This window comes from Dermacentor albipictus, chromosome 1, assembly GCF_038994185.2.
Source record: "Dermacentor albipictus isolate Rhodes 1998 colony chromosome 1, USDA_Dalb.pri_finalv2, whole genome shotgun sequence".
NCBI lineage: Eukaryota > Metazoa > Arthropoda > Arachnida > Ixodida > Ixodidae > Dermacentor > Dermacentor albipictus.
In genome coordinates this window covers 87,711,592-87,735,202 of record NC_091821.1, presented here as the reverse complement: position 1 = coordinate 87,735,202, position 23,611 = coordinate 87,711,592, and the positions used below count along the sequence as shown (strand labels likewise).

Below are 23,611 nucleotides of genomic sequence, written 5' to 3'. Positions count from 1 at the left end.
AGCCCTTTTCTGCTGCCACTTAAGCAAATTCATTATTTGGCTAAGTTGAAGGTCACTGTGTTGTATGCAAACTGATAAGTATTGATTAAAAACTTAATTTCATACTTCTGTCTTTGCGATAAGGAAGAAAGAGCAAGATTTTGAATTAGTAAACAGTCATATAACAATTTGTACGTTCATGCAGGAGACACAGTTTCTGTTGAAGCTAATATCAGGGGTCCTTGAAAAAGATGCAGTCTTAAGTTCCCACCCGATTGTTATGCCAGTCACCCAGCCAAGCGACATCACGGAAATATTTGATGTTATATCCTACAGCAAGGTATGTTCTACCATTCTATAGATGAACGGGGAAATATTTTCACACACCCGACCGTAGCATGAAGATACAAGGGAAACCCATATACGATAGGTTTGCTTTGTAGCTTCGTGCTACAGTCGGGTGAATGACAATTTTTCCTTTTCATGAACTTTCCTCCACCTTGCGGGCTTTTGCAGAACTGACTTACGAAGTCATTATATATGTCATTAGTCAGTTATGTACGAATTTAGGAGTATTGTAATTTTTCAGGGGTCAGCTGTTATCAGAATGCTGGAATCCTTTATGGGGACAGGAGACTTCATACGAGGACTTCAGGTATCAACATTGTATCTTCATGCTAATGAATACATTGTTTACTGTTTATGACATCACAAATATATGTACATGTAATGATGCATATCTTTCATTTTGTTTCAAATATGTAGAATTACCTAAAAGGTCGAAAGCGCAGCAGTGCTGTAACACTGGATTTATGGAAAGCATTGGAAAGTGTTTCATCAAAAGTGAGTACCAGTGACTTATTGTTACCGCCCGTAATACCAACAACCTACTTTCAAAAAAAGAAGAAAAGCGTTTGCACTGTACAGAAACTTAACTGGTGTTCGTTCATTTTGAATAATGCCAATCATGTGTCTTGTACAACATGGCGAAATTGCTTTTTTGTACAGGTGCATTTTTATTATGTTAAATTGTATGAGTTACATTCAATATAGGAAGAATTGTTATCTTTTCAGCATCAACACATAACTACCATCATGAACACTTGGACGAGACAGATGGGCTACCCATGTGTGTCAGTCAGACGACTGCATAGCAACTTTAGCCAGTATGAAGTTGTCCAGCAGAGGTTTCTGTTGAACCCCGATGATGCAGCAAATCTCACCAATGATTCACCATTCAGGTTTGTATGTCTACAAATTCAATTGAATAGCTTCAAAGAGGCATCTGTAAAGTTATCAGTTAAATATCTCATGTAACCAATGAAATAGCGTTTGAGTGTTTGTCTCTTCTGGGCTAAACATAAATTATCTGCAGTGAATCTCTTTTTACATTATATGAACATTAAATAGCACTGTATTTGCAAAAACACAATGCCATGAAAACCTTTCTCGATTGGAAAAATAACTTTTAGAAGCAGTATTAGAGACCTTTAGCATGTCCGCTATTCTGTTAAGCGCAGGCAAATCGGGCCGTATACCGGATGAAGTGGGGGCACAAACGCTAGTTGACTGTACGGTGCACCCCACTTATTTTTGTACCACCACCCATATGGCAAAACACCCAGTCCACCTGCATTTAGCGGAATGCCGAACATGCTAAAACTCTCTGTTTGATTATACAATGAACTAACAATGTGTAGTGCAACTGCAGCCATAGGCTTAAAATACTATAACATTGTAGTCTAGCATTATGTGACATCTGTTGGAGTGATGTTCACTTGCATGCAGCCAAATGTGCATGCACCAGAGCCTGCTCTAGCATGCATCTTGGTGCTGAATCACACACTGTGCTATGCTGGAACATTCCTGCTGGCCCTTGGGGCCAGATGCTAAGTTTTTTTGTGGCAGCATTCCTTGCACAGATGATCCCAGGTGGGCACATACAAGGTGTCTTCAAAAAGCATCGAACCTTCTTCTTTCCCACGTAAACCAATGAAGTGCAGGAGGCTTCCTTCAGTGGAGATATTGTTACGTAGGAAGACACCGACGAAAAGCTATTTACAAGTATATTTACAAGGCAATACGCCGCAGTTGACCAAGAGGCAACAGCCCGCGCTAGCTTCCAAATCGTCGTCTTTGTCTTCTTCCTGCGCGGCTCTTCGTCAGTGGGAATACGACCCCGTAGCATTACCCCCGGCGGCAAAAGCGCCGTCCCGGAGCGACTAAAGGCTGGACTCTGAAGCAGTGTAGTAGCTCTTGAGCCTACTGACGTGCACGACATCACTGGACGCCAGAGTAGATGACGAGGTTGAGCTCACAGGAGCAATTTCATAAGTCACAGGCGTCACCTGGCGAAGCACGCGGTAGGGCCCTGTGTATCGCGAAAGGAGCTTTTCGGAAAGTCCAACGTGACGACAGGGCGACCACAGGAGCACGAGTGCACCAGGCGAAAACTGTACGTCACGGTGGCGGGCGTTGTACTGACGCTGCTGCGTGGTTTGCGAGTCCGTCAGTCGAGCACGGGCAAGCTGGCGTGCATGATCGGCGAGGGCGATGGCGTCGCGCGCATACTCGGTTGTTGAGGTCGCAGCAGGAGGAAGTACCGTGTCAAGGGGAAAGGTCGGTTCGCGACCGTAGAGTAGATAAAATGGAGAAAATCCGGCGGTGTCGTGCCGGGAAGAATTGTAAGCAAAGGTGACGTAAGGAAGGGCAACGTCCCAGTCGTGGTGGTCCTTCGAAACGTACTTGGACAGCATGTCGGTAAGGGTACGGTTTAAGCGCTCAGTCAGGCCATTGGTTTGAGGATGGTATGAGGTAGTCAGCTTGTGTTGAATAGAGCAGGAACGCACAATGTCGGCGATAACTTTCGAGAGGAAGTTACGACCACGGTCAGTAAGCAGCTGTCGCGGGGCGCCATGCACTAAGATAATGTCACGCAAGAGAAAGTCCGCGACGTCAGTGGCGCAACTGGTAGGTAGAGCCCGCGTGATAGCGTATCGGGTGGCGTAATCAGTTGCGACGGCTACCCATTTGTTCTCAGAGGATGACGTGGGAAAGGGACCGAGGAGGTCTAATCCAACACGAAAAAACGGTTCCACAGGGACGGCGATCGGCTGGAGATGACCGGAAGGTAGCACCTGAGGCGTTTTCCGACGCTGGCAGGGATCACAGGCAGCAACATAGCGTCGGACGGAGCGAGCAAGACCAGGCCAATAGAAGCGAAGGCGGACGCGGTCGTACGTGCGGGTTACGCCAAGATGTCCTGCAGTGGGTGCGTCATGCATCTGAAAGAGCACAGTCTGTCGTAGATGTTGTGGCACGACAAGAAGATCAGGGCCGTCAGGGAGGAAGCTCCTTCGGTACAGAATGCCGCCCTGGAGGACATATCGGCGAACGGATGCGTCGGTAGGTGCAGAGCGCAGACGCTCGATGAGTACTCGCAGCGATAGGTCTCGGTACTGCTCATCGGCGATGTTAGCGAAGGCAGACACAGAGAAAATGCCGTCGGCGGTACTACTGTCGGCGTCGTCAGGCTCGTCTACCGGGTAGCGAGACAGGCAGTCAGCGTCCTTGTGTAGTCGGCCAGATTTGTAGGTGACAGAGAACGAATATTCTTGGAGGCGTAAGGCCCAGCGACCAAGTCTTCCTGAAGGGTCTTTCAATGAGCATAACCAACAAAGCGCGTGATGGTCTGTGATAACGGAAAAGGGTCGGCCATATAAGTATGGGCGGAACTTCGCAACCGCCCAAACTAGGGCCAGACACTCACGCTCAGTGATCGAATAGTTGCGCTCCGCGGGCGAGAGGAGCCTGCTGGCGTAAGCGATAACACGGTCGTGGCCACGCTGGCGTTGTGCCAGTACTGCGCCAATTCCGTGACCGCTGGCATCAGTACGGACTTCGGTAGGCGCAGAAGGATCGAAGTGGGCCAGAACGGGGGGCGTTGTGAGAAGATCGATGAGAAGCGAGAACGCAGAGGCCTCGTTATCGCCCCACTGGAAAGGGGCGTCTTTCTTCAAAAGCTCGGTTAGTGGTCGTGCTATGGCCGCGAAATTTTGGACGAAACGGCGGAAGTACGAGCAAAGGCCGATGAAGCTGCGCACATCCTTGACACACTTCGGAACAGGGAAGTGCGTAACAGCATGGATCTTGCCTGGGTCCGGTTGCACTCCGTTCGCGTCAACGAGATGTCCAAGGACGGTAATCTGGCGACGGCCGAATTGGCACTTCGATGCGTTGAGTTGCAGACCGGCTCGCCGAAAAACGTCCAGGACTGCTGAGAGGCGCTCGAGGTGCGAAGCGAATGTTGGGGAGAATACTATAACGTCGTCCAAGTAGCACAGGCACGTGGACCATTTGAAACCGTGAAGAAGGGAGTCCATCATGCGTTCAAAAGTGGCAGGAGCGTTACATAGGCCGAACGGCATCACCTTGAATTGATAAAGACCGTCGGGTGTTACAAAGGCAGTCTTCTCGCGGTCGAGATCGTCCACGGCAATCTGCCAATAGCCGGAGCGAAGGTCAATAGAGGAGAAATAGCGAGCACCGTGGAGGCAGTCAAGGGCGTCATCAATCCGAGGTAGGGGATACACGTCCTTTTTGGTAACCCTGTTAAGGTGCCGATAATCCACGCAAAAGCGCCATGAGCCATCCTTCTTTTTTACCAGCACAACCGGTGACGCCCATGGACTACATGATGGTTCAATAATGTTCTTGGCAAGCATTTTGCGAACCTCGGTGTGAATCACTTGACGCTCAGCCGGTGATACTCGATACGGGCGGCGATGAATAGGAGGGGCATCTCCGGTATTAATGCGATGTTTAACAGCTGTTGTTTGGGCCAAAGGACGATCGTTAAAGTCAAAAATATCTTGGTAGGAAATCAGAACGCGGTAGAGCGCACGAGCGTGCTCGGACGGCATGTCGGGTGCAATCATTTTCTGTAAGTTGGCGATGGTACAAGTCGCCGACTGCGATGGTAGAGGAGGATCGGTTGAATTGTCGTCTATTGAAATCGATGCTACAGAGTGATCCTCGAATGAGCAAAGTTGGGCCAGAGACATCCCGCGTGGCAGCACTTGTGTCGTCAAGGCAAAATTGACCACTGGCAGGCAGACGCAATTCGCCGTAATAGATAAAATAGTATGAGGTAGTGTGATCCCGTGGGTAAGGAGGACGTCTTGCATAGGAGCCGCGATGTAGTGACCGTCGGGCACTGGTGGGGATGACACGAAGTCAACGTAAGTCAGTGCCGAAGGTGGCAAGCGAACGAAGTCGACGGAACTGAGGCGAGGAAGGTGTTCTTCAGCGGGATCCAGAACAGGCAGGTCGAGGCGGAGAGTACTGGCGGAGCAATCAATGAGAGCAGAATGTGTGGAGAGGAAGTCGAGGCCGAGTATGATGTCGTGGGGACAGTGAGCGATGACTGTGAATAGCACGGTAGTGGAGCGATCGGCGAAGGAGACGCGGGCGGCACACATACCAATAACGGGGGCTGTTCCGCCATCGGCGACACGGACAACAGGCGTCGTGGCGGGCGTGATTATTTTCCTCAGCCGGTTACGAAGATCCGCGCTCATTACCGACAAATGTGCCCCAGTGTCTATGAGAGCTGATACAGGAACACCGTCGACTTGCACGTCAAGAAGGTTCAGATGGGTGGGCAACGTCAGGAGAGGATTTGGCGGCGTAGGGAGCAATGCAGCGTCACCTCGAGGCGCTGCATCGTCTAGTTTTCCGGCTGGGAGCGGCGTCCGAAGGGAGTCGGCGAATAGGAACGACGGGGCTGGGGAGAGCGAGATTGTCGTCGTTGGGGCGAAGGCGAACGAGAATAGGGGCGGTTCGGCGCAGGAGAATCGGTGGCGGCATTATCTGGGCGGGCAGCATAGGGACGAGAAAGGCCACCTGGGGGGCGAGAGTAGGCAGTATATGTAGACTGGTTCAGGGAACTCCAGCGACTGCGGCAGTGCCGAGAAATGTGCCCAATTCGGTGGCAGTGAAAACAAATTGGCTTGTCGTCTGCAGTGCGCCATTCAGAGGGGTTGCGGAAACGTGGTGGGTAAGAAGGTGCGGGACGGGGTGGAATCGAAGATGCCGGGTGGGGATCAGGGCGATGCGCCGAGCAGATGGTGTGAATACCCATGTTGGCGAACTCCTGGCGGACAACTGCCTGGATCAGGGAAACAGTGACTGCAGGTGCATTGGAGGGGCTGGAGTCGAACGCAGCCGGATAGGCGGCCTCGATCTCACGCCGGACAATCCTGGTAACATCGCCAGTGTTGTTGGGACGAGGAGCGTCGGCACAGGAAGATGTCGCTGGGGTGTTGGGCAGACGGGCAAACTGTTGGTCGATACGTCGGCTTTTAGCGAATTCCAGGCGGCGGCACTCTTTTATAACTGCATCCACCGTCGCGACGTTGTTAAACACGAGCAAGTTGAAGGCGTCATCGGCAATGCCTTTGAGGATGTGGGAGACCTTGTCGGACTCAGACTCAGACTCAGACTTGTCGGACCCCGCACCTCCACCAAATATGTTACGTAGGAAGACACCGACGAAAAGCTATTTACAAGTATATTTACAAGGCAATACGCCGCAGTTGACCAAGAGGCAACAGCCCGCGCTAGCTTCCAAATCGTCGTCTTTGTCTTCTTCCTGCGCGGCTCTTCGTCAGTGGGAATACGACCCCGTAGCAATATGATAGGAACATTTGTGCGCATGTGTGATTTTTTTCCGCCTGCAGAAAGCGTCAGTTGCAGTAAGTCAGCCTATGAGTGAGGACATGCAGTGAGTGCTTGTCAGTCTCTAAGTTGTAAGATGACAGAACAACTTGAGCAGCACTATTGCATCAAATATTGCCAAAAGCTTGGTGATAGTCAAGTGTAAACTATCCACATGATTTAATGGGCTTTCGGGGATAATGCCAGGAGCACCTCACAAATAAAGGAGTCATACAGCCACTCAGTCATATAGTCATACAGTCACACAGTCATACAGCCTGGACATCGGTCGACAGCGAATCGCGTTCAGACAGATCCTCAACAAGCTGAAATAAGAATGTCATTGAGCAAGTGCATACTTTGGTCATGAAGGACCGTCGCATGAAAGTCCGAGAACTTGCGAACGAGATAGGAGTAACCATTGTATCAGTAAATTAAATTTTAACCGAGGGTTTGGGCATGGGGAGATTGGCCACGAAATTTGTGCCAAAGCTACTAACAATGTAGCAGAAGCAATTCCGTTTGGAAATCACACGGAACCTGCTGGACAATGTAAACAGTAATCCCAACTTTCTGAACACCATGGTCACAGGCGATGAGTCATGGGTTTACGGGTACGACTCAGAAACCAAGATGCAGTCCTCAAAGTGGAAACATCCAGCATCCCCAAGGCCAATAAAGCACGGCAGGTCTGCAGCAATGTCAAGGTCATGTTGACCATTTTCTTCAATTCCCATGGCGTGGTGCATCGTGAGTACGCACCAGAAGGCCAAACCATCACAATGGAATACTACCAGGTCTTTCGCCGCCTTCGAGATGCTGTGCGGCGCAAGCGACCAGATGTGTGGGCAGCAAAAGCTTGGCAGCTCCATCATGATAACGCACCCGCCCATTCTGCACATCTGATTCAGACTTTCTTCGCCAAACTCGACATTCCTGTGGTTCATCAGGCCCCCTAGTCCCCTGGCAGGGCTCCATGTGACTTTTGTTTGTTTCCCAGGCTGATAATGTCGCTGAAAGAAACCAAATTTATGTCAAGAGAAGACATCATGCGGAATACGACGGCCCCGCTGATCACCATTCCAAAAGACGCGTTCCAGAAGGGTTTCAAACAATGGCAGGAGGGCTGGTAGAAGTGTGCGCATCACCAAGGAGAACACCTTGAACAGGATTATGGTTTTGAGCCTCCTAGTCATTAAATGCATTTCTGCTGACCAAAGGTTTGATATTTTTTGAACACACCTCGTACTATGGAAGCAGATCACAGAGGTTTATACTTCCTGATCAGTGCCCTCGCACAGGTTCATTATGGCTCTCTTTGCAACATGAAGTGCTTTCTGAAGCTACTTAATTAAACACGAACAAAATATAAATAAATTGATGTATATATGATTTCCTTACTTTACTTATTTCGTGTACAGGGCCCCAGCAATTGAAATGCGATATTTGGAACGCAAGGTGGTCTGTCCTTGCACCACTGATAAGTGCTGGGTGATCACTGAGCGAACTGAATGCAGTCGGACTGAATAACAAAGGCACAATGCATCACAAAAGCACTTTTCATTTGATACGAAAATGCATCCTATCGGTGTCCCGAGCCCCCACTGGTGGCACAAGAAGTTCCGGCAGCCACGTACTTTGAGCATCTTGTTTCATTTGCTGAGCACTGTACTTGGCACATGAAACTGCATGGTGCAGCTTAAAAATCATATGCAGCTGAGAAAAAAGTGCTCTGACAGTCATGCAGTAATTTATGAACTAAATTCGCTTACATTTGGTGAGTTCTGTTATTTTGAGAACTGTTGATTTTTTTATCTTTGCTAGTTGCTTACCGGTGGTTTCTTGTTTTGTTTTTATATCATTTGTATTTTCTGCTTTTGCAATATATTTGCTGCAGTATGTATGCGTATACCGGGTGTTTCAGCAAACACTCAAAAATTTTAAATAATTGCCTGTGACAGATAGCACTTTTCTAGTCCATGAGCTGGTCTCTTCGAAGAGGCACACATTACTTGCACAAAAAATTTGAATTCATAATTGACTAATGAACAAAAATAACTAATTATGTGTTAAACTAATTACATTACGACACATATTGCAATTTATAAGTTCTAGCCAGGGGGTTGGCAAGGCTTCACTTGGAACGAATTCTCAGGATGACACCTGTTTCAAGATATTAATTTCCGAACTTTGCGGAGAAATGCATTGGCATTCCAGTTACTGTTGTGCATCAATGCATAAAACGACGCTGTGTTAAGAAAGTAAATGGAATGAGAATGCATTTTTACCTCACGTTTGACGGCGCATATATCGTAAATGGTGTCATCCACGCAATTCTTTTCAATTGGATATGCCTTGCAGTCTCACCCACTAGAATTTGTAAATTGCAATATGTGCCATACGGCAATTAGTGAAACGGTTAATTAGTGATTTTTGTTGCTTACTCGACTAGGGATTTAATTTTTTGTGCAAGTAAAGTCCGCCTCTTTCAGTAGACCAGCTCATGGACTAAAGCTGTGCAATCTGCCACAGGCAAGTTTTTAAAAAATTTTAAAGTGCTCGCTGAAACACTGTATTTGTGTGTTCTGTACCAGGCAATTTGTTTAGCAGAAACGGATTTTTTAAGAGAAAAATGTAACTGCTGCAATGGGGATTTTTTAGCTACTTGTCCCTTCAGTGTGGCATGCAACAGATGGACTTGTAGCCACCAAAGTCCATTAATTAATTCATGGAAATTGGTTAATTATCTTTTTAAGCTCATGTTGCAAAGGCAGCATTGCATGGGGTGCCATGGGATACTTAAGCAATTGATGCAATTTAAAAAGAATGTTATCCATTGGCGAGATATCGACATATATTTACCTTTTTCTGCTGCTATTCTGATTTATGGCATTCAAAGAGTGCCAGGAGTGTCGCCCATGTTATGATTAATGTCAATGGCTATACTGTTTGTGTGCGCCTTTTATCTCGCAAAATGCACCTATCAGTGATGGCCCATCACTTGCAGTAAAATCATGTGATGATAGATTGAATGCCTTGGTAGGCATTTGCAGTAAGCTGCTTTGAGTCACGACAGTGCCAAGTATCATGTGGGGAGCATGTCTAGTGCGCATTGTGTGTCCAGCTTTAGAAATGGATGAGAAAAAGGTTAATTATTGTAGACAAACGTCTCAATGGATGGTTCTATTAAAATTGCGTAAATAGCTCTAGCATCCTGTGGTACTGCAATACTGCCATGGCTATGTGCTCCTTAAAACCACTAAGTTCATTGACTAATCAATTTCATTTTATTAATGAACTGCAATGGCTTCTTGCCAATCTAGTCTAGCCCACTGCACTGAAGGGACAAAAAGTAGTGGAGGAAACATCCTCGCAGAGGTTAAATCATTTTCAAAAAAAATCTCTTACCACTAAAAAAATCCTTGTATAATATTTACAGCATGTTCCAAGTTAAAGAGTCTCAATAATTTTTATAAATTGCTAGGCTAGCTACACAAATACTGCTCGCACAGGTGACATATGCAATTTGGCAGACACAATTAAAGCAAACAAGTGGAGCCAGTAAGTACAAGATTTTAAAAAATTCTTATTTAACATTTCTTATTTTCAAGATGCATGTCAAGATAGTACTATGTGTTGATATAAGCCAGAAAGATAATAGGATTCGAGGGGCTCTATTTTTTGTTACTTACAACTATAGGAAGAAAAGAGACTATGAAGCCAGAGAAAGCATATGGGAAGTTATGTGATATTGATATGTTGAAATAATAAGGAAATTTGAGAAGTGAAAGTCGATAAAAAGACAACTTGCAACCAGTGGGTGCCAAAATTGAAGCTTTTCCTGACTGTTTTCTTCATGTGAACCTTTATTAAAACAAAGACTTTCAGACAGTCATATTTTAAAGCAGCTGCTATTTCGTTTGCTTCTTCTACAGCACTTGTGTTCCATAATCTTCATCATCAAATTTAACACTCGGTATGCTAATTTCGCATTGAAGGGTAAGAGTATCGGCATAAAGACACAACTCCTATGGGTCAGTTTATTGCATATAGCAAGCCATTATAGAAGTGGGGTGCAGGTGATAACAGCTCTTTGCCTGTTCTCAGCTGGTAAACACAAAAATACTCACCTTCTTGTTTTCCCCATGCGTGCTGGAGTGTAATGTGTCTGATTTCATTATGCAAGAGGGCTACAAAATGAGCGATCGTTTACCAGACAAAAAGTACAGTGGGTAAGGGCCAACTTATTTTACGTTGAATTTGATCTGAAATGTGAATGCAGCTGTTTGTCTTTACAAGGCACTCAGAGACGCTTTTTTATGCCACTGATGTGATAGTCTTGCAAACACCACTTAAGCTTCAGCTTAGCATCATTATAAAAGTGCATGCAGTATAACTTCGAAAAAGTTAGGTCAGAAAACCACTAGGTGTTTTTCCGAGTGTGAAAGAAACCTGCAAATACACACAATGTGCGTCAAGCTGCCAGTCGCACGGCAGTTTTTCGCGTATTCGCGGGCTTCTTTTATGCTTAGAAAAAACACTTTTATATAGCACGTACTGAGCAACAGAAAACTGTATCTGGTGTCTTTCATGGCACTCTACAATTTTCTCATTGACTCTTTTTATCTGAATATAATATTTGAGAAGTTGATTAATTACTTAGAACTAATTATTTAATTAGGCGGAATAAAAAAATCATTCGAGTGTATCTAAACGAGGGCAAATAATTTTACCTTGGTTCTGTCCAGCTACATGGAATTCACGTATTTTTTTACTCTGGCTAAATTTAGCAGGGACATCCTGTAGACATACGTACAGTAGAATCTTGTTAAACAAGACCTCAAGGGATTGGGAAAATATTTTCAGGTTACCAGAAGTTCTGTTTACTGAGAAATATGTGCAGAGGTGCAGCACTGTATGTCATACTCCCTCCTAACACTGTTAGATATATTAAGCATAAAGAAGTCAATGTAGTGGCTACTTTGTCCCGTGGTTTGGAAGCGGTCGATGTCTACTGGATTAACTAGATTTACCAGTTTCAGTTACAAAGTAGTGCCGGCTATGTATCAAAACAAAAACATAGCTCTTACTGCTCTAGTCACTGCCCGAATAATGCACATTTGTGCAAGGGGAGTCAAAATTATAGAAATGCGCACCGTAAGTCCAATTTTTTTTTTGTCTAAAATTTTGCTTGTAATTATCTTGGTCGTTTAAGGTCCAGGCAAGTGGCCGTGCCGTAGAGCTCTCCAGTTCTGTACACGCTATATGCATTAGAAGTCTTTCAAAATTGTGCCTGCTTGACTCTTTCCCGCCGCCTTTTAAATATAGCTTTCTGGATAGAAGACATTCGTTGCAGAAACATATATATTTCAGATCCTGCCCCTCTCTTAAAAAATTAATGGAGCTGCTTCTGTGGTTCCATTTATAGTCACAAAAATTTTAGTTCTGATTACCAAAAACTGTTTTTCGTTATCCAACTGTGAAACCAATCAATTTAGACAGCATTGTTTCATTTAGATGGCAATTCCGTTTAAGCTATATTCGTTTTCTGAGATTTTACTCTATACTGTAACCTTGAAATTAAGAAAGGTACATCAATAAATTTTTGTAAATTATTTATGTGCAGACACTACTTGTTTCAAAAATTGTCTAATAAATTGCATGAAGCGCCTGTGTAAGCAGCATTTGCATAGTTGGTATGGCTTTTTCCATAAAACTTATTGATACATTTGCTTCGATTGATTAAATCAATGTTTTATTTATTGTGATGGCACAACGCCTATAGAGGTGTGAGAAAACAGCATTTTATAAGCATTGTGTGTGTGTGTGTGTGTGTGTGTGTGTGTGTGTGTGTGTGTGTGTGTGTGTGTGTGTGTGTGTGTGTGTGTGTGTGTGTGTGTGTGTGTGTGTGTGTGTGTGTGTGTGTGTGTGTGTGTGTGTGTGTGTGTGTGTGTGTGTGTGTGTGTGCATCCATGCATGCATGTGGGTGTGGGTGGGTGTGTTTAGGTGTGTAACTGCCATGTAATTTTACACTTAAGTTGTGCTGTCCATTCAATATCCAGGTATACATGGGAAATCCCTTTGAGCTATAAGACTTCTGAAGGAAATGAAGGACTTTACTGGCTGAAGACTAAGAAACCAGGCAGGTTTTTTTATCCATTTTTTTTCTTGCTCCCTTTTTAAATCCCATTGTACAATTGATGTGTTGTTTTAGTGCATGAAAGAACAAGATACAATGAAAAAATAAAAACAGACATATATCTCCAGCTGCTACAATTATCTAATCAGAGACTACCTCCCAACTTTCTTCCTTTCACTCTACAGAAATTACAGTAGTCTTACACTCACTCAATTTTGTGGAGAAGCTTCACATTTCAGGCCACCTAATGCATTTTTGGCACACAAATATGCGCACCAAAAACATCTAATGCACGTACGTGCATTATATGTTTAATAAACTTCTGCAATAGGGTTGCTCCAAACAGCCTCTGTCAGAGATGAGCATTTTAAGAATGCCTGCAGCTTTACTATTATGTCTTTTATGACTAGTGGTGGTTTGTTGCCTGAAGATACTGTTAAGAGCTTTTAGAAATTTTGGTTATGCTATACACTGGAGTTTGTAAAGCATTGTCCAGGGAGTGTTCTACTACAAAAATAGCGGTTAAATGTTTTGAGGCCATGGTATGAAGAGGTGAGCTATCTTCCCCTCAGCAGGCACTCTCTCACATTGCTCGGACCAGCACCCGCAAGCGGCAATCCTCACCTGTCTTCTCCCATACCAGAGCTAAGAGCTCATGTGACATTTGCATCACAACCCCACCTCGATTTCTTTTCAGTGTGTATAGAGTAGTTCCTGCATATTCTGCATTTGGCAAAAATCCCAGAGTTGCTTACACTGCTTCTGGTTATTTGTTCAATGCAGGTGCTGCTCTTTTGAGATTATCTCTGTTTGCGGCTAAAGAGGCTCCTTTAAGAACAAGGGCACATGGACTTTTGTTTTATTTTCAGCTGTGTACTCGGCGTGCATTGGCATAATAACTTTGCAGACATGATCGGCACCACATTATTTACGCACCTCGTTTGTCGGCTTGCAATGGCCAAACATGGTGAGCGGCACATTAGGCTGAAAAGCGGAAAGACTTCCAGTACAAGAATCTTTAATAAGCCTCCTCACTAGCAAAAAATGATGTCTTGTGTGTAAGCTCAGGAAAATTGCCAACATGATACATTTGAAAGCACAACTGTAGTATGTCCAACTGGTACATACATGCAATAACATGTCACGTTTTAACTCTGTCCTTATCTCTCTTTGCAGAAATCATTAGCTTACCCATCAATAAAGACAGCTCGTGGGTAAAGTTTAATAGTGAATTCAAAGGATACTATCTCGTGAAATATGACGACAGTGAACTAAAGACATTCTCTCAGCTTCTACTGGAGAATCAAACAGTGAGTGCCTTGCATCATTTCTTTCGTTTCAGAACAGTCAGCATCATTTAAAGGGATGCTGAACAAGAAATAATAAGTAAAGCTGCATTAGTAGATATTGTTTCCGCACTTAGGCTTTCCTTACCAAGTACAAGCTTTGCATACCATAAATGACATAAGAAACATGGGGACATCACCTAAGATTTTGTGCGCAATCTCTCTGCAATATCATATTTTAGCAGCATCTGGCAAAGTCTAGTTAATTGTTTATTATTAAAAAGGAATTGTACTGCATTTTAAAGTAAATGAAGACTTAAGCTGGTAACTTTCTAGGTTTTTTCTGCGCACAAAGGGCTGAAATATGTGACCGTTTCATAAAATCTATGGCATCAAAAGTGCTGCACCTTCGGCTCAATATGTTATAATAGGTTGGCATCGTATCTCTCAACTAATAAGCAAACATTTCCTACTCAACAAATGCTTGAGAGTCCTAATGTTTCTTTTGGGTTCCTTTAATGCTATAAAACTAAAAATAGGAATAAACCGAAATCCAGAGTGTAATGAGAAGGAAGAAAGAAACTTTGACGAGAGATGCATGTGAATCATTGAGAAACAAATGTAAAGCTGGATATATATTCTTGGCAATAAATAGAGAGCTTCAGTATTAGGGACCTTAAACTTTGGCTCCCCAAGCTGCATTTGATTGGCTGTTATGGTTATTGTATGGAATAAAGAGAGTTGTAAAATTGGGGGGAGCACAAGTAGCGTTAGGTAGTGTGTTTGGTGAGCCACATCGTGGTGTAAACAAGAAACTCTGTGAAGATAAAATCATGGAAAGCTTATATGGACTGAAAAAAATGTACATTTTATTCAAGAACAACAAAAATGAAATGTGAACGTTAATAGATTTTCTAAGAATCTTTAACATTTTATTAGTTGTTTTCGTGATTAGAAGCCAAGCCATATTAAACCAACCATGCGAATGATGCACGCTGATATGCCATGTTTGTCGATTTCATAAATGGGGGAAGTGAAAGTTCCACAATAAGCTACATGTTGCCAGCTTTGCAGTCTATCAAACACTTGGCTACGTGCATGGTGCAAGTGGACATGCCAATGTGAGCACAGAGATGTTAACACAGTCCTCTCCCTTGGCTACAGCACCAGTTTTTGTTCTATGTAAGAACAAAAACCAAAGCAGCTTGAATAGCCATGCTATTTTACATTTCTTAGATCTTGCATCACTGCTAACCCAAAAGCTTCCTTGGGTTCTGCACATGCGCGCGTGTAGCCTGCTTCTTGTGTTGGGTCCTCCAGACGCTTGGGTCATCAGTCCTAAATGTTTCTCGATTTGGTTGTAGTATATTTGCCCAGTCTAGATATACAATTTATGTTGCAGGAGATGAAATTGACTCATTAGGCTATAAGCAATTTCGTTTATATAATGTGCATTATCTGCAAATTTTACAAGCCAAATGCAAAATTATACCACACGTCAAAATACCGAAAATTCACTTATTTTACTCTGCAATATAGTAATCACAGGGAAAGAGAATTCCAGGGGTCCCAGGGTTGGTACAGCTGTTATACCACTGCCACTGCATAATCTGGCCAAAATGTCTACAAAAGGCAATCATCCCATAGACTAAAATGCTTACATTTCTGTGTGCCTCTCACATTTAACATCATTGGCACATCAAAATAAAACAAGTTAGAGTAAGAATGTGACCTACCAGCTTTTATAGTGAAACTGGAAGTAGTTCTTCAATTATACTATTGCTGCGAAACTGTTGATTGGCTCCTTGTTCACTCTTGCAGCAGTTGTCTGCTTCCGACCGGGCGGAGCTCCTTCTGGAAACATTTCTGCTGGCACGAGCTGGCACGGTGCCTTATTCTGCTGCGATGGATCTCACCAAGTACCTCAGGCGTGAGCGACATTTCATACCTCTTATGGTGGCATCCAGGATCTTCCAGCACATTGCTATGTGTCTTAGAGGGCATCCAGAGAAGGTCCTTTTTCTGGTGAGTACTATACCATTCGCTGAAATTCACAGAAGCAGGTGCAGCCAGGCATGCTTTTTTTCTCATAATTTCTTTGTGAAATTTGCCCTCAGTACATTTGTGAAGCCTTCTGCAGCCCTACAGCCCCAACTACATATGCTGCAGAGCGTATGAAGGCTCTGACATTTCATGCTGTATCGTCTAGATTGATGTGGCGTTTTCTAGGACCTTGCTTGGCCATTGTAAAATATGAGCCCTTACGTAAATGGGGAGAGGGGTTGCATTATCAACATTCAACTCTCTTTGTTTTGGGGAACTACATCATATTAAATTAGTTAATCACTTGCACCAAAATAAAGGAAAAAGATAAATAAACATTTTTTGTGTGTTTATGCTGGCATGTGTATGCATTTATGCAGCACACATGCTTAATGTTGCTTGACTGTAAGGCTGATATCTCACACAGCCTATCTCGGTGGTCACCAAATGTTATTGCCACCAAACTTGTGGGCATGTCCATGTTTGTTGAAATTGCATTTGCTACCAACATCAATATACTGCCATTAAATGACCTCTATGGTGAATTATTTCTGTGGTGCAGCAGCGATGATCTTTTTTCACCACTAATAGAACTCTGCAAGTTTAACACTAGTGTCATAAACCATTGAACATTAATACACATCTGTGACACATCAATATTTTAAGTGATACAAGTGCTTTGCTTGAAACACCATTGTTGTCTGCTTAAATTCCTAACAGGAGTATGTTAAATACATAACGGAAGAAGCTTTTGAAGAGCTCATGTGGAAGGACAGGGGCGATCACTTGACAAAGTAAGTTCCAAGAACTTGTTCTCTTTTTTATTTGTCTTGGCATGTTTTTTGTGTATTCACATGTCAATCAATTTTCAGTTTTATAATTTTGACAATTATGATTTCTTCTCAGGCAATATATGATACTTAACACCATCACAGGCTGTAACCTGAAGGATTCTCATAGTGTTCCAATTTTTTTTATTGTAGGCAGAATACTAGGTGACCAAACGGCTTAGTTGAATTTTGCTAAATAATTGTTTTGCTTTTTTATTGTTTTTTCTCTTTCTTGCTATTTAGACGAGCACGGGAAGTGGTTCTGCACTTATCCTGCTTCAGTGGGGACAGGGTTTGCCTCAGAAATGCTGGAGAGCTGTTGGAGGCCTGGTTTGCAGGTGCTACGTACGTACAAATGCCACGTACTTTGTTTTTAACCCAGTGACCGAGAAGCAACCAGCAAAAGCACCCATTCGCTATACAAAGAAGTTCTCAGTATGAACACTGGGTTCACAACTAATGTTTATTCAAGAACAGGTTTCCACAGAAGACAGCAGTATATGTTTGCTTGTGCATGCACTGCACTATCTCTTGTGGAAGAGCATTGCTGAGTGAAGAGCATTGCTGAGTGAAGAGCATTGCTGAGTAAATGTTAGATTCAGTTCCTGCGTTCATCAAAGCCACATATTTACCTTGTTTGCTATGGTCAACAGTGGTTAAGCAAGAGATGTCACTGGAACCAACATTTGGGCAAGGGAAACTTGTCTTATGCAGATGATTGTTTATCATTTCAAGTCTCGATTTTCCTGTGAACCGTTGTCATGTTTCAATATCTTTTTGCTAGCATCTTTTGTTTTTGCTCTATGTATGAAGGACATTCCAAAAGCAAGTTTCGTCATTTATTTTCACACGGAAACTTCATTGCAAAAGAAATACACCATGACATCATGAACTACACACCTTGCCCTATTTTTCCACATAGTCAACACCGACATTGAGACATTTGTCGTAGCGTGCAATCAGTTTGAAGAAACCCATCTGGTAAAACTCGGTGCCGTGCGATACAATGCCTGACGTGACCTCTTCACCATACACAATCTGTAGGCGTTCATGGATGACGGACACACTAGTCCCACATGCCCATTCATACCAAATAACAGCACACACTTCCATTGGCAACCACGTTGTCAGCACGCATGTGTCTGCCATCCTGATTTGTACTCGAAACACGGGCACACCGATCTGCTGCTACTCTCTTCTTCAACGCTCTGCGCATGTGTCATTCTTCCTTCGCTGATGCTCCCTCTATCGTTAAACCAGCAACGGGCATGGATTCTTATGGTGAATGTTTGTTTCACCTGATGTACCATCTTCTCTTAAAAAATGACAAAACTTACTTTTGCAACGGCCTTCGTACAAACTAGCACCGTGAAGAGTCCAAGCAAATTGCAGCGAACAAGCCCATATTGAAGCATCTTCACGAGTGCTTTAGGATGAGGCAGTGCGATGCATGGTTTACTACTACTTCAAGAATATTTGCATTGGTGGTATTTCATTACCGTGACTATAATTGTTAATGGTTATTATATGTGTTTTGGTCATCCATGTAAAGTAGTATGTCTAAATAACACACTAAACTTGCATTAAAGTAAAGGGACCTTGACTAGCTGTGCACATTTTAAATGAATGAATGTGGTGCGTAGAGTATGGTAGCTGTAATGATATCTACCAAACATTGCAATGCTGCATATAGTGCAAAGCCCACACAGTAACTGAAAGTGTTCACTTTAAATGCTCAAGTGCCTATCTTCTTAACTGAGCGAAGTTATTTCAGGTGCATTTTCACTAGAGTAAAATCCTCTACATGCAAATTTGTTGATCATCGCAATGTATTGATTGAATAGATAAATGAAATCTCCTTCATTGCAGTGGCATTTGCTGTCCTGCATGGAAAACTAAGGTGCAATTCTAGCAGATGGTCCCTCCATGCAAGAATTTGTACTGCCCCAGAAGAAATGTGCTTCCTCACCAATGTCTTCCAGATAGAGATTAAATTCAGCCACAGCACAGCAGGTGCATGTGATGACCATGCATCCATGTACATCTCCATGGAAGCATGTAATGTTGCACAAAATTTCAGCTCAATGCCTTTCACTTGGTGATTATTTGAAGTGTTTTCTCTGTAGAAGGAAGCTTTATAGAACAGTAGTCGAAACTTGTCACTGGAAGTGGCAAATATGTGTGGCATGTGACAAAATAATAAAATAGACAGAAAAAAAGGCACAGTACACTGGATAAGGGTATACATTGCAGCAGTGAGTGCACTGGTATGCTGAATTGCTTCAAAATGCAGTAACTCCACAACTACTCGTCTATTCCAAAAGTTCTTGTTGGAAAATGTTCAGTTATGGAGTGTGCTAAATTACCTGTAAAGAGCATATTTTTGTAATGTGAGCGGTTTAGGCTCTTTTTAAACTGACAGTACAAAGTGTTAAATCTTAGCATTCCTTTGCTTAAACAAAGTTTATAAAATGTGTGTATACAAGGGTGTCATCATCATCACCCATCATGCTCGTTTCTCTTTTTTCCTTCCCCTTCCCTCAGTCCAGAGCAGCTGGCTAGAGGAATGTACCTCAGGCCGACTTTTCTGACTTGCGTATCACTAAACGTCTCTCTCTTTCTCTATGTACACAAGTGTTTGAGATATGGTGAACTTCATAGCTCAATTCACAGGTCAATAGCTTTTAAATATACTACATGAGGGAATGGTGTCTGTACAACTTTTTTTGCTGCTGCCTTTTTCTAGGATCCCACCAAACCTTCGGGAGCTTGTGTATATCTGGGGAATGACTGCAAGTGGAAATGAAACAGTATGGGAAGCCATGTACTTAAGATACCAAAATGAAGTGCTGCCAGCAGAAAGGAAAAGTCTCATAAAAGGACTAGCAAGCATTGATAATAAAACTGTCATAGAAAGGTATTTTATTTTCGATTTTTGGGGTAGAACTTTCTAGCCAGCACATTTGCTAAATAATAAGCATATTCTAAACATGAATGCTCACATGAATGTCGTTAGTGCACATATTACACTCGAATCTTGTTATAACAAAAGGGGATATAACGAAATAATGGATATAACGAAGTCAATGAAATTCCCCTTGAAATCTCCATAGTGAGCCATGTGTTGAAAACCTTGTATGGACAAAGTGAAATTATCCTGCCAGTGGATAAAACGAACTAGATTCGTCTCCAAAACCGATATATACCCGGCTGCTGTGCGCCGAGCATGTCGCTTTCTGCAGGGTTCGGCCTTCGTTCACCACGGCAGTTAAAACTCCCGCATCCCTGCATCAAATATATCTTTGAGCAACACTGCCCTTTATCACCGCCGCTCGTAGCTGCACACAAGAAGCAGCTCACTATCGCACTTCTCCACTGACCTCTCTCTTTTGCGTGTGTCTGGCTGCGCGGCTACGGGCAGTGGTGCGAAATATTAGTGCATTCATTTGTAGCGCTCGTCTTTTGTTTCGTTTCTTCTGTCATTGTGTATATATGTGCTGCAGTTTACTAATATGTTGCACCAACAAGCCCAAACAGCCACATACTGAAGTTCGCTGGCTTTTTTTATCACACAGCAGAGCGCTGTGTTGCGTGTTATGTGCTGCTCGACTGCGACAAGCCAAGTAGAAAGTGAAAGCGAATGTCGGATACTAAAATGTCGCGTGTGGCGCATGGCGAAAATTTGTTTTATTCAAATTTCATTTATTGCGTAGCCATGTAGCTGTTCCACGTACCGCAAAGCTGTCTTTTTATTTCCATGTTTACAATTGTGCACACCATTGGGCTTATATGGTAGTAAATACCAATAATAGATATAACGAAATAATGGATATAATGAAGCAATTATGGCGCCCCCTTCAATTTTGTTATAACGAGGTTCGAGTATATGTACTTTTATATTTTGCATACTGTGAGCACTGTTCAGAGCGTTCTCATGATACATGCAGTTTCTGAATACAGTTTCTGGTGGGACTAACTACCATAGAGTATCAAAATGGAATATGTAGAATGTGTTGTGACTGCATATAGAAAGGCAAGTGTTACATAAATACTGTCATATGAGAAATGTAACAGCATATCATGTGACAGATGACGTTGCACTACTATTATATAAATAAACCTTCTGAAAGTACTAGTAGGACCTGAAACTATTTTCTGCGAAAACTGGGGCTTAGACCACTAGGTAATGCCAGTGACCTCTTCACATCAATAGGCATTGAATTGTGTGCATGTGTAGTAGTCCAAACATGTTGCATCAAGCTTGTTGGTAGGCTCAAACTGAACTTACACTAATACATATGTGTAGGAATCAAGTGTAATGAAACATAAAACAGTCCCCTCTGCGATGCCTCTGTACAAGTACAAAAATTAAGCACACAATGGTGCCATTTGGGCATTCAGGAGCACTAGTATTTGCTACCTTCGCTGATGTAGTTGCCTGAAATACAAATCAGCTTCACACAAAAATGTGCAATTTTTTGCATGACTTCATGCATCAGCACCGGTAGTACATAGAAATGTCATAAAATGTAGTGATCAATTGTGGCTGAACAAGAGAAGTCTCAGCCTGGGCCACATTTTAGCAAGGGACTTGTCTTCATCATGGTGCATAATCAGGACAAGTCTCCTTGTTGAAATGTTGGTTCCATGCTGAGGTTTCCTTTATTTGAACACTGCTGATCACTTCAAATCTCTACCTTCCAGTGAACTTCTATCTTGCTCGGACAAAACTGTTGCTATAGTAGTTACAGTAATACATACAGCAATTCACTCACTTTGCTTTGGAAAGGTAATAGAGAGCCCAAAAGTTCTTATTCCTTCCTCACATTCACATTTGGATTTAACTTGTTGATGTACCATGATCAATTGTGTTATACACCATGAGAAAAACGTGAAAAAATATGTAGAGGTTATGTGTGTTGATTGTAGCTGCTTGAAACATATGATAGTGAGCAGTAAAGCAGTTCACATATTTGTTCACATTTGCTTTGTGTAGTTTAGCTGGATTTACTGTGCTCAATCATTATTTCTATATCACTGCATATCTCTACTGTTCATAATTTCTAGCAGATTAAGCCAAAGAAGCTTACTCTGAATTCCATAGCTGCCATGCCACCTTTCATGTTTTGATGCCTTCTCCAACTTCCTAAACATTAGCAGCCAGCAGAATTATGACCAACACAAAGCATTAAGAGGCTTCGTGTGTATGAGAGTACGCTTTTTGTGTCAGTTCAATTTATAGGACACCAGACTTTCTAGCCACATAGAACAGCAAAAATCAAATTACCTCATGCTTTACTTTCTCCATCATTCTAGGCTTCTGACATTGTCCCTAGATGACTCTGTCATCAAGAGAGCAGACTTTACTGTCCTCGTGGAGCACCTTGCGACCAGAGACTTTGGCCTCTCCTTAGCTTGGGATTTTATAAGGAACAATTGGGAGCTCCTTGCATCAAGGTAAAATGCCTTTTTTACAAACTGCTGAAAGCTACTTCTGTATTTTTAGCAAATTTAGCTTGTTTCATTTTATAATATGAACATTATTGCACTTCATATAAACGCACATCCTTTGGGTAGCAGATATGACGGATGTAATAGCAGCAGGGCTAACAACCTTTATTTTGAATTTTTGGCTGGTGTCCTTGTTTTCAAACTCATTGAATAGAAATATTAAGAGGTACTTGTTACATATGTGCTTTTCAGGTACTCCTCTGATGAAAGACAGCTGGGAGCAGTAGTGTTTTCTGTGTGTAAACATTTCACAACACAGGAACAGCTTCAGAAGGTACGTTTGAAAAACTGACCAGCAAAAGGTTTTACAATTTTTCCATATTGTAGGATAAAATTAAGCCTGAGAAGCTCAGCTACTAATGTGTGACAGAGGGCCATTTTTGCTCAATATAGGCTTGCTGGTGCTGGCTATAGTGAAGCTCGGCCTCCATAAAGATGCCATGTCAAGTAGAAGCTGTCTTCCCATTCTGCCTTTTGATCACATTTAGACATAGTGCCGTATGTCTTTTCCAGGTGGAGCAATTTTTCGAAGAATATCCTGAAGGGGGGAAAGGAAAGAGAACTAGCCTCCAGGTGCTTGAGACAGTTAGAGCAAATATTCGCTGGCGAAACTTCTTTGCAGCAGCAGTGCTCACCTGGGTGAAAGAATACCAATATGTGCCATGGGAAAACCTACGGCTCCCAGCCCATGTCATGCCTGTCCACTATGACCTTCAGATCCAGCCCTTCCTGGACTTGCACACATTTCAGGGCCAAGTGGACATCCAAGTGGAGCTCCTCAAACCCATCAAGAGTGTTCACGTACATGCCAGGAATCTCAGCATTACATCTGCTTTCATGACAGATGAGTCAACAAAGATGATGGTTCCTCTGTCTGGCACGTTTGTTCATGAACCCAATGAGCTTTATGTGATGCAGTTGGGAAATATTGCTGATGTTGGGACTTACAGCTTACATTACGAGTTCAAAGGCGTTCTGTCCAGAGACCTGCGGGGATTCTACCTGAGCAGCTACCCTGTTGGAGCCAATGAAACAAGGTTAACCAGCAAAGCCAGCGTGGCCTTTTTGAACTTTGTTGTAATTGTACTTGCTGCTGCTGTGAGAGT

The 23,611-nt window shown here is 43.1% G+C and overlaps 1 protein-coding gene across 5 annotated transcripts in view; it reads left to right on the top strand.

Moving 5' to 3' along the window:
• Nucleotides 1-23,611, top strand: part of LOC135897826 (uncharacterized) — a 237,810-nt gene that overhangs the window by 184,994 nt on the left and 29,205 nt on the right. For 4 of the 5 annotated variants that reach the window (XM_065426534.1, XM_065426532.2, XM_070523196.1 and 1 more), the window contains 13 exons: nucleotides 185-319; nucleotides 569-634; nucleotides 745-822; nucleotides 1,054-1,220; nucleotides 12,759-12,838; nucleotides 14,012-14,145; nucleotides 15,943-16,146; nucleotides 16,885-16,958; nucleotides 17,238-17,339; nucleotides 19,741-19,911; nucleotides 22,311-22,451; nucleotides 22,698-22,779; nucleotides 23,019-23,542. In XM_065426534.1, coding sequence (XP_065282606.1) covers nucleotides 185-319; nucleotides 569-634; nucleotides 745-822; nucleotides 1,054-1,220; nucleotides 12,759-12,838; nucleotides 14,012-14,145; nucleotides 15,943-16,146; nucleotides 16,885-16,958; nucleotides 17,238-17,339; nucleotides 19,741-19,911; nucleotides 22,311-22,451; nucleotides 22,698-22,779; nucleotides 23,019-23,542 — 1,958 coding nt within the window. The remainder of the gene's footprint in view (nucleotides 1-184; nucleotides 320-568; nucleotides 635-744; nucleotides 823-1,053; nucleotides 1,221-12,758; nucleotides 12,839-14,011; nucleotides 14,146-15,942; nucleotides 16,147-16,884; nucleotides 16,959-17,237; nucleotides 17,340-19,740; nucleotides 19,912-22,310; nucleotides 22,452-22,697; nucleotides 22,780-23,018; nucleotides 23,543-23,611) is intronic. The other variant, XM_065426533.2, reaches the window with a different exon arrangement.